This window comes from Coregonus clupeaformis, unplaced genomic scaffold (assembly GCF_020615455.1).
Source record: "Coregonus clupeaformis isolate EN_2021a unplaced genomic scaffold, ASM2061545v1 scaf1439, whole genome shotgun sequence".
Lineage (NCBI taxonomy): Eukaryota > Metazoa > Chordata > Actinopteri > Salmoniformes > Salmonidae > Coregonus > Coregonus clupeaformis.
The window spans coordinates 84,112-95,399 of NW_025534893.1; the positions used below are offsets into that span (position 1 = coordinate 84,112).

General features: G+C 46.1%; 1 protein-coding gene across 11 annotated transcripts in view; it reads left to right on the forward strand.

Moving 5' to 3' along the window:
- The window catches only part of nfixb (nuclear factor I/Xb), an 82,284-nt gene that overhangs the window by 65,017 nt on the left and 5,979 nt on the right, over positions 1 to 11,288 (forward strand). For 3 of the 11 annotated variants that reach the window (XM_045218207.1, XM_045218205.1, XM_045218212.1), the window contains 5 exons: positions 96 to 170; positions 3,986 to 4,114; positions 6,734 to 6,921; positions 8,004 to 8,151; positions 9,623 to 9,714. In XM_045218207.1, coding sequence (XP_045074142.1) covers positions 96 to 170; positions 3,986 to 4,114; positions 6,734 to 6,921; positions 8,004 to 8,151; positions 9,623 to 9,714 — 632 coding nt within the window. The remainder of the gene's footprint in view (positions 1 to 95; positions 171 to 3,985; positions 4,115 to 6,733; positions 6,922 to 8,003; positions 8,152 to 9,622; positions 9,715 to 11,288) is intronic. The other 8 variants (XM_045218214.1, XM_045218206.1, XM_045218215.1 and 5 more) reach the window with 6 other exon arrangements.

The window sequence follows — 11,288 nt, forward strand, 5'->3', positions numbered from 1 at the left end:
GTCTTCAACTGAGTGGATTGTGGTTAACGTTCCACACTGCTAATTCCCCCTCCTCCATTGTTAACTGTGCCCTTCTCTCCTGTTTGGACTTCCAGTGCAGCACCATTTGGCCAGTGTGCAAGAGAGGAAGATAAAGCATGAAAACGATGGCGTGCAGTTTCCTTACCATGGTTAGAAAACATTGCACTTGTATATACGTATTATAATCTATACTGTACCTTAACTCATGCCACCCTCAACTTGTACTGTATGCCTCTCTCTGTCTCTCTGCTTGTCTATTTTTCCACACTTCCTAGCGAGAGTGTTCTCTCCATCCCTCTCTCCATCCCTCTCTCCATCCCTCTCTCCATCCCTGCTGTTGGGTTGTTCTTGTTTCTTTCCCAGATATCTGTTGTGGTTTGTGGAATCACCAAAGCCTTTTGGTAACCCAGTAGCTTCACCAAGTCTATTACTACCTCTCAAACACTGTGTCCACTTGCTCAAGGTGGAGGGCTTGATTAGGCTTTTATCTTTTCCGATTCAGGCTGCCAGGAAACTGTAACCTATTGTTAATTTGTTTAATTGATTTCAATGTTTAATTGATTTAATGTTTTTTTTGCACACTTTTTGCAGTCGCTCATTCAAAATTCTAATTTCATTTAATTGATATTGCAAAATAATTTTGAATTGCAGTAATTTGTAATTTAGTCAGCAACACATGCATCAGTGCTCCAATTTGTTGTAGCGGTAGAGCCCTGTGAGAGTGGGTAGAGATTAGAGAATGAGGCCCTGTCTCCTGTTGAGTTGCTGTGAGATGCTTCACCCAGTCAGTTATTGAGGCGGTGCTGTTCCGTGCCCTCCCACCTGTCATAGCCTCACTCAACAGAGGACACCGCCTCCAACAGACAGGACAGGAAGAGGAATACAACACAAACAAACAAGACTAAATGCACTCAGGTGTGCCGTCAAGGCACAAGGCACCGTCTGTCTCTAAAATATTCCACATACACACACAAACGTGTGCAAACACACACACATACACACACACACACACTCCCAATCTGGAGAGTAGCAGCGTTCCGGTCCAGATGGTGCCTCCATGTGTCTACAGCAATGGGAGCTACTGGGTTACAGCAGACATCTGTTCTGGTGATGGTGGTGGTGTTGGTGGTGTAGGGGGAGGAGGAGGATGGGGAGAGGGCCTCAGCTCCCCTCCAAAGGTGATTCACTACCTGAATGGAAGGCTCTGAGGCATATGAGGCGATCATGTAATTCATCATTACTTTTGCTGTCTCCTGCTCTGCTGTCTCCGGTGCCTGCTGAGGGGACATTGATACGCCTCTATGCATTTTCATTGGTTGTTTCCCTCTCCTCTCTCGCTTTATTTCATGCTCAGCCCATCACTGTACTGTAGTCAACGTATTGGTCTGAGATAGCTTGCTGAAGGAGATAATTGTGGTAGGGAACATTGTGTTTTTGATGATGTGTATGTGTGTTGATGAGAGTGAGCGCTATGTATATATGTCTGTATGTCTGTGTTCTTCTTCCTGGTTGTGGGGAGGGTGGGGGGTGGGGGCACGGTCCTCTGACAGTTAGGGGTTTGTGTGGCAGCCAGCTTGTTAGCGTGGCGAGACTGGAGGGTCATGGGAGCAGTTGATTGGCTGCCAGTCTGCCAAAGCCATGTGCCAGGAGTTGGACAGAGAATTAACGCAGAACAATCGACCGCACTCGCTCACGCATACAAACGGGCGCAAGCAAACATACAGACACACAGACACACACACACACGCACAGACACACACACAGACACACACACACACACACAAAACCTATCACAGAGTGCCCAATCCCCCTTTAGCCTTGGTGGTTATATTCAGCATGTCCACCCTGAACATTTGTCTCATATAGCCAGTAGGGGTTCACTGGGTGAGGCACATTTCTATTTTAATGTTCCAATCCTCTTCAAGTAAAAAGTGTTAATGGAGCGTACCAGAGTGCCATGCTGTGTTTTTATCATCATTAATACCATGCCACCAAATGGATCATCACACTCCCCACTCCCACTTGGTGTCACACATTCCTGCCTAGCAGAACATACGTGCCCGCCTACCCATTTCTATACTGAGCAATGCCCATGCAGGCCCAGCTGCAACGTTGCAGTCAGAAGCATTATGGGTAATTGTTGTGATCAAATGTTTCCCAAGTAACACTTCAAAAACGTCTTTCTGAACGGCTGCCCCGTTAGAGTTTATATGCTCAGCTTGTAAAAGCTATTTCAGCATCTCCCAGGGCCGTACTGAAATGATCCCCTTTTATTTGATGTGTTTGTTTTATTTGAGTGAATATGTGTCGTTTAGTCTTTTATGGGACTTCTTGCTAGTCAGGGTTGTTTTTCTGTTTGTGAATTTGTTAAATATAATTGTGTGTGTGTGTGTATTGAGTATGTATGCACATAATGTCACAAACTGCAGTATATGTTTGTGACTCAGGACATGCATGTGTGTGTTTGAGTGCAAAAGTATTTTTATTTTTATAATTATTCTCTCCAAGACTTAATTTCATTCTTTAGATATTGTGGCTCCCTGAGGTCAAACACACCACTTGGCAATGGTCACAAACCCTAAAATTCTAAATTGCCTGTTCCGATTACCATACATAAAAATAATTTCCCTCAAACCCTGCCTCATGAGGCCTTGATCATAAAACAGTCTCTTTACTCTGTAGCTCTTACACACTTTGGCCATGTTTCTGGGCCAGTTGGTAAGGCTGGCCTATACTTAGTGTGCCTGTTTTTACCAAACTGGGGAATAGTTCATAGAGTCCTGAAGCCTCAACTGACATTTATAGAAGTAGGAGGACACATTGATATGTTGTTAAATATATGTGCAGGCTATGCCGTCACTCTTCCACTCCCTTACTTTCTCTCACTCTCTCTCCCCTTTTCCATCCATCCTTCATTGGCGTTGGGCCGTCTGCTTGCCACCCTGACTGAACAGCTTGTGTGTGTGTGTGTTCTGTATCTACCATATCTGAGGGAGATGCATTAACACAATGCAGCCGAGCCTCCCTCCCACCAGCCCAGAGTTACATACAACTGACAGAATGACTTACAAGCAGTAGGCCAGTAAATTAAAGGACATATTGATATATCTGTTGGCAGGCTGCAGCTACAGTATATCTGAATATAGCTACACACATTCTGGCCTAGTTTTGAAGCAGTCCAAAATCACACTCCTTGTCAACAGGCATGTTAACAAGTGCAGGCTGTAGGGTGTGTGGGAGGGAGGATGTATTCACAGTGTTGTCATACAGCTGGAGGTCCTGCTGTCTATAGGGATGCTGGGTGCTGAGATCACTGCTGGTGTGGGATTGGTGGTGGGATGTTGTGGTTTTTTATTTGATTCTCATTGTCCTCCTATACCCTGAGACCAGCACTACCAATGGCGAGGTTGGGAATTGGAAGCTTGCTCATGGACTCCACGCAGAGGACCAGTTCCCATAGCAAGGCACAGTAGAATGCCAGTGATCAGAATAATGTCTGTCGCTCATATACTCCAATGGTGGCAGCAATTATAATGCCATTGCATTTCCCAGCTCTCCCTCCCCTCTGACACTGTGCCCCAAGCCCCCCGGACCCCCTCCTCACCCCCATCACCTTCCTCTGAACCCCCCACCCCACCCTGCGCTGCTTCAAAACAACTCCCACCCCCTGGACCCCCACTTTACTCTACCCTGGGTCTGATAGACATGCTACAGCACAGAGACCGTACACAAACAGAGATATGGAGAGAGAGAGGTTGATCCATCAGTGTAATCAATCGATCCATTGATTTCAGTAGATCACAATTATAAAATCCATCAAAGATTCTAAAAATAAGTCTAAGTATAAATCTTAAGTCTAAATTTAAGTCTACAGTTAAGTTGATTTGATAGAGCAAATAGCCACCAGCCTGTTCATTAAACCCACGTCTCTGTTCTGCCATTTTGTTGATCCCATTTTTGCCAGGACTCTCCTCGCCTGGTTCTCTTAAGAAGCCGGGGAAATTCGATTTCAGCGCCCTGTCGCAGCAGACGAGGTCGCCTCGCATGGCGTTCACCCACCACCCGCTGCCAATGCTGGCGGGAGTGAGACCAGGTGAGACCCCCCTGACAGCCCCCCCAACCCCCCTGCCCATCCCCCATCCCCTGACCCAGACCCAGTGGAGGGGTGGCAGTGAGTGGTGTCCATAGGGGAAGGCTCTGCTGTCCCACCCTGTGAGGGACAACGGTAGTAGAGCTATGTTTTTAAAGAAGCCTGAGGCACAGAATATAAGCTAGAGTATAACATACAGTTGTTACTTCCTATTCCCTGTAAAGAGATCAGTCTCTGTCAGTCTGTGGTTGAGTGCTTGGGTGACTGAGTGAAGAGCCTCCATTCTATACCTCCATTTCTCTGATCACCACCTCCCCGAGCCACACTGCCCCGACCCATGACTATGGTCTTTAATCCGGCACATGTAGTTAGTTCTTGAAGGGCACATGGTTCATTGGCTTCAGAACGTTATTATACAGAGCCTGAAACTTGGTGTACAGCCCTACATTCTCATGAGTACTGTATTTTTAGAACAGACATTTGTTCTTGTACTGAGTATTTCTCCTGGCTCACGGCTGACAATGTCTTGCAATTTCCCTTAAAATGCTTTATACTTATGCTGTTCACCAACAATTATTATAGTCATCTATCTCTCTCTTCTCCTCTCTTTCTTCTCTCTCTCTCTCTCTCTGACTGAGACGCCTATGGTAGGGGAACCTAGGGAGTGTGTGAAGAGCTTACTGTTATTGTGTCTGGCAGTGGAACAGAGTCATTGTGTGAGCCAGTGGTTATTTCAACCCCCTGGGGGCGTAGACAAGGATCTCATGATAAAATCAGATATCAACAGTTGCCACAGGGCTGTAACTGGGACATTTGCATTCTCAATCGTATCATCACTATGAACCAGCAGTTCTGAAGTCATTTCTTAAGAGCTCAAAGCAAGTCATTGTGAAGGGTTTCTGTGAACAGTTCACCATAGATGATGAGCATCTCAACTCATCTGAACTCCCAACTCAAAGCTAAAAGTTCCTAAATTGATCAGAAGCAGTGAGGTTGACCACCGTGGAATGACATCTACCTCAGAGATGCTGAGATTGCCTCCTACACTCTTAGAAAAAAGGGTTCCAAAAGGGTTCTTCAGCTGTACCCATAGGATAACCCTTTTTGGTTCCAGAGAGAACCCTTTTTGGTTCCACGTAGAACCCTCTGTGGAAAGGGTCCTACATGGAACCCAAAAGGGTTCTTCAAAGGTTTATCCTATGGGGACAGCCGAAGAACCCTTTTAGGTTCTAGATAGCACCTTTTTTCCGAAGAGTGTACTCTGCCTCTGGAGCAGTTCGGCAACGCTCCCTTGACAATACTCAACTGAATGGAGCACTGTATTTTGTCTCTTCAACAAACTAGTTATGTATGTCATTCCCATGCCTGTGTGAAAGTGTTTACTGCATTGTTGTTGTTGTTGTTGTTTTGTGTGGTAGATCCAGGGGGTATGGGGGTGGGGGGGTTTGGGGTATAGGGGTCCCCCCCCCCCCCCCCGAGATATTGGCCCTAGCCCAGTCTCTAATGGGATTAAGGGGGACTAAAGGAGCAGGGAGACGGCTCCACCGGGGTAGCATGGAGCCTGGCAGGGAGCGAGGTACTGCTTGGCTGGGGGGCACAGGGCCCTGTCTGGGGTAACACACTGGAGTTGGCAGCCTCATGTGGGCAGCTGGAGGCCCTGCTGGGTGGGGCAACACTAAAGGGGGTAGACTGGCACACCAGAAGAAAGAGGGAGGGGTGCGCCCCGCTAATACAAATCAAGGAGATTTAGTAATGGATATACATCTGACAGAGAGGGCTTTGTGTCCGATTCAAACGTTCGCTCACACCTCAGTCTCCATATTCAGCTCGGCTGGGTGACTTAAAGCGAGATACTTTCTCACCCTCTCATGCAGGCACAAAAGAGAGCTTTTGTATTCCCTTACAGACGCAGCAACACCCGGACATTTAAACCCCCACACCTGCACACAACCAAATAGAAATCATGCAAGTGTAGACCACTAACACATGCACATAAACTCACACGTACAGTGTGAACGTAAAGATTAGTCTTGTCATAGAGGATCGTTGGAAAGCAGCTTGCCTATTTGAATGCCAAATTGCTGTGGCGCCTGTGAATCACACCCACAAAACAGCACACAGACGCACAGGCATTAAGACGTTCTAATTTAAGACAGTGCTCAATAATCTGTTTGTGCTTTTTCTTTTTTGTGTGGTTTGGGGACTGCTTTTGTAATGTAGACCATTGCGTTTGTGTGCTTGTTTATGTGTATGGGTGTGTGGAATGTGTGGAGTTGCCTCATGAAAACAGTACAGATTTAGTGGAGTGATTTATAAAATATTATGGCCAATGCCCATACTGTTCATACAGTGAAATAAGCATTTCCTGTAAAGCCTCATTCTTTCTTGTAATACATTTTCACCCTCAATCTATCATGATTTGATGAAATGAAACTCTTATTTGGACTGATGTCACTCAATGTACCTGTCCCTGGGTCTTAAGATGTGGCCACCGTTGACTGTTACACTAAAAGCCCTTGTAAGTGCTCACTGCTGAACTGCATGTCTCGCTGTTTATCTCTATTTCTCTTTCACTCACTCTCCCTCCTTTCATCTATCTAACTAACGTATGTCTCTTCTCAGGGAGCCCCCGTGCCTCAGCCTCTGCCCTGCACTTCCCCTCCCCCTCCATCATCCAGCAGTCCAGCCCGTACTTCACCCACCCCACCATCCGCTACCACCACCATCCTGGACAGGACCCCCTGAAGGAATTTGTGCAGTTTGTCTGCGCTGATGGCTCGGGACAGTCTGGAGGCCAGGTAAGGTTTGATGTAAGAGGAGAGTTCAGTGGCTGAGTGATACCAACCACTTGTACACTAATGTAATCACACATGGGCACAACAAAAGACCAATGAAGGCAGTAAGAATAGAATTCACGAACATCTAATGTGTGGCCATACAAATGACACAAGCATGACTAAATGAAGTGGTGATTATTAATACTCTATAGACATGTACTGTGTTTCCCTGTGTAAACACTACACTGAGTACAGTACTGAGATAGAGAGCACAGGTCTGTTTGTGTTTCATCACTTGCTGGCACCATTTGCTGTTAATCACACATTATAATGAAGTATAGATACAGTATGATGATAGAGGAGTAAAACTGTAACAGTGAAAAACATGAAAACCTTTAGGTTATGTAGTATGCAAGGTAAGGAAACAGGGTTGACTTTGTGAAGAAAAAAAGTCAATCTAAGTTTACGAAAGTAACTTCAGCCAATTGCCAAACTGTTGCACCAGTGAGGAGAGAAAGCAAAATACTACTATTGACAATTTCCTGTTGGTCCAGGGTTTTCTGTACTTAATCTTTTTTCCTTGTTTTTTGTCCTGTGCTCTTCCAGACCCTAAGGTTCCCTTTTTTCTTTTGCTCCGCCCACCCCCTCAGATTATGTAATCATCAGCACGAAAGCCTACAATCACAGCACATTTCAATCGAGCATACATGTTCTGTCTTCCGTTTTTATTGTAATGATTATTTCGCGTGTTGTTGGTGTTGTGTTTTTTAGTAGAGTATTTTTCCCATGTTTTGATTTGTTGCCATGTTATGGACAAACCCCACCACCAATTGTGCTCTCACCCCCCTCCCACTCACCCCTTCACCACGGACCACCCCAGAACTCCCCTCCGCTCCAAATCCCCTATCAACCCTTGTGGTGATTATTATTTTTTACACCTCCATAAATGACGCAATGCACATACATCATTCGTTTGGCTGTTGTTTCCAACACCCCCACCTCTCCCACCACCCATCATGGATATTTTTTTGACCTGGTCTCTGGAGCTGCGTCCTGTCATGCCGTGTGCGGGTTGTCACATGTCGCCCTCCTGACCCTGTTTGTGTTGTCCGCAGCCAAACGGGAGCGGCCAGAGCAAAATGCCGGGCTCCTTCTTGCTGCCTCCACCTCCCCCAGTGGCCCGCCCAGTGCCCCTCCCCATGTCCGACTCTAAATCCAGCAGCACGCCTCCCGACGGCGGACTGACCTCGCCCACATCTCCGTGTAAGTGACCCCACAGACCAAATCAGAACCAAAACCAAAACCACCCCAAACATTTTTTTTTACTGGAGCTGCCCCTCCTTCTCTGTATCTTAGGGCCTTGGCCATCCATCCTCTGCCCGCTCCCCCAACAGCCAGTTCACCTCTCACCTCCTTCACAGTCTGGGATCATACAGACCCTAGAGTTATGACAGAAGCCTGTCAACATTCTCCTCTGATGACCCTTCTGTGGTGTCCTCCAGGGCTCTATATTAGGCCCATCCTGAGCCCTTCCTTGAATGACACTACCCCTTTCTCCATACCCCTGTGCCTCTGTGCTCACAGATGTTGACGCAGCAGAGTGACATCCTGGTTTTCCTCCGTTTATATGTTTTATTTAACTCATGTGGCCAGCCCCCGAGATGTCATTTGAGATCGGAAGTAGTCTAAAATAGAAATAGAGTTGGATCCATTTCCTTTTGTCAATTGCTCTCTCTAAATCACATATTTTTTACTAATGGCACATATTTAGGGCAGTTTATGTGGACTCCAAAACATCATGCTCCAGTTAATCTGCCATTCCCCATAAAAATATCCAAACATGAAAATAGTATTTGGAGTTATATTCGATTTTTTGTTGAATTGATTTATTAAATTTTTTTACTGAGTTGGTGGTGTTGTTGCTTTGAAGGTCAGATATGGAGTTCTGCTTATGTATGTGCAGTTTTAGACTGAAGGGGTGTGTCCAGTAGAAGGGTGTGTCTAGCTATGGGGCGTGTCTGCCAAAAGGGAATGTTTCTCACCTATGACAGGAGGGGCACTGGACGGAGCACTTTTTAAATTTTTATTCTTCTGTTTTTTATATTTCCGATTTTTTGTTTTGTTTTATTAATTTTTTCAACCCCCCCAATCAGTGTCTCAAGTCTTTTATGTATTTTATCTATGTTACTGATTCTCAAACATGAGGACATATACACTCTTAGATAAAAGGGTTCCAAAAGGGTTCTGCGGCTATCCCCATAGGAGAACCCTTTTTGGTTCCAGGTAGAACTCTTTTGGGTTCCATGTCCCCTTTGTGGAAAGGGTTCTACTCCATGCTGCTAAATAATACAGACTTACACACACTACACACACACTACAGTAACTTTCCACTATCAGATTCCTCACGTTAGAAGGGTTTGTAATAAATACCTTTGTGTTGGAGTCCATATTGACCTCAAACTGCCCTAAATTTGCTTCAACCTTTAACCCCAATGGGAACAGAGTTATGGTTTGGAGAGGTCCAGCTCAGTTCAGTAGCCCTACTATATGATGCTTAGGGGGACTTACAGTAACAATTCTATGTGTGATGTCAGGTTGAGAGCTTAAAGCAGTATTTTCTGAAATTGTTATGAAACTTAAGTACAATGCTCTGTTAATTTTTTTTATTGAACACAGGCTGTGGTTTGTGCTGAAATGGTTTGACCATCCCTTCTTTCTGTGTCTTTGTCTGCAGCTTACTCCACGTCAGGGGCCACAGCTCCCAACAGGTTTGTCAGCATCGGATCACGGGACAACAACTTTTTGAACATCCCGCAGCAGACACAGGTGAGCCCCTAGCACACAGCTTTAGGGCTCGATTCAATCTGTATCGCTGAAGTTCGCGATTGAAAGTGAAAGGTAATTCCGATTGAATCGACGTATGCAGCGTTTACCATGACTGCAGTCTCCGCTAACGTGGGAACATTGCCTTTACATTTCTATCGCGCTGTTGCACAGCTCTTCAGCGCTATGGATTGAATCAAGGCCTTACTTGTAAAGCAGGTCACTCTCATCAGCACTAGTACCAACACTACCAAACTACTACATTAGCACATTAGCGCTTTCTGCTGCTTTCCACGGTGTGTGAGTATGTGCTTTCGTGCGTGTTTTCATGTGTGGTGTGCGTGCACGTGTATTTTTTGTGTGTAGGAAACCTGTCTGTTTTCATTGAGATTATCGGCCCAACTCAGGAAACTTACTTAGGTGAATGGATACAAGCCAAAATATTTCTTATTCCCAAACTGCCTAACTACTCCCTAAATCTTACTGGTGTATTTCCTCTCCCCTCTCCTCATCCCATGATTTGTTGTGAATGTGTGTTTTTGTGTGTATGGTTTACCGTGTGTGTGGTTTACCGTGTGTGTTAAACTGCCCTCTCACTGTTTATTTGGCCCATCTGGAGCCTACCCCTCAGGCAGCGGGCTCTCTCTCCCTCTCTCCACCGCAATGGTTCTCGCTCATATGCCTCCTCCATTACCGACTGCACTTTTCTCATTAGTGTCCAACCACACCCGCCCCGAGCCAGCTCTGCTCCACACTCCTCCCCACCACATGGAAACCATCTGAAGCCCCCTGCTGCTGCTCTCACCCTCCCTCCCTACACTCCCTCGCTTCACTCCCTCTATGCTCTCCCTCAGCTCACTCTCTCTCTCCCTCCTACCACCCCTCTTCTTCACTCTTACTTTGCCCCTCTTCTTCACTCTTACTTTTGTCTTGCCTCTCTCTCTCCAGCTTCGTAACATGCCCTGTTTGACTAACCCACCCCGCTCATGAGGCTCACCTTACACCACCGTGCCAACTCTACGCTATTTGGCCCTTCTTTACCCTCTCTTTCTGAACAAACTCAGAACTATTCAGATACACATACACGCACACACACACACTTCCTGTGTAGCCCTCCAGTGCTCTGTGCTATTGAGTATATTGTATTTACAGTATGGTTTTAGTTTGCACTGGAGAAATGAAATTTGTATAGGGAGCTTTAATTGGTTGCATATGTAGCTCAGTAATGACATTGTTAGCATAATGCTCTATCAAAACATTAATAATGTGCAAAGGCCTTGTGAAAAGTCTGTTTGCTGTGACTGCAGGGCCTGTATAGATCTATCCCTCCCAGGGCAGAGATATGTGGTCTCCAAGTGCCCTCTGGTGGTAGCAAGGGGATTCTACGGCCAGAGGAGAGAGGAAACAGGAGAACGAGCGAGAGGGAGAAAAATAGTGAAAGAGAGGGAGAGTTTCAGCACAGCCCTCCTCATAGAAGTCACGTCCCGACTGTCTGGTTGCCCGCAGCAACCAGACATGATGTCATAGCCACTTGAACTTGAGAGGGGATGCTGGGGGGAGGAAGGGGTGGGTTAGAA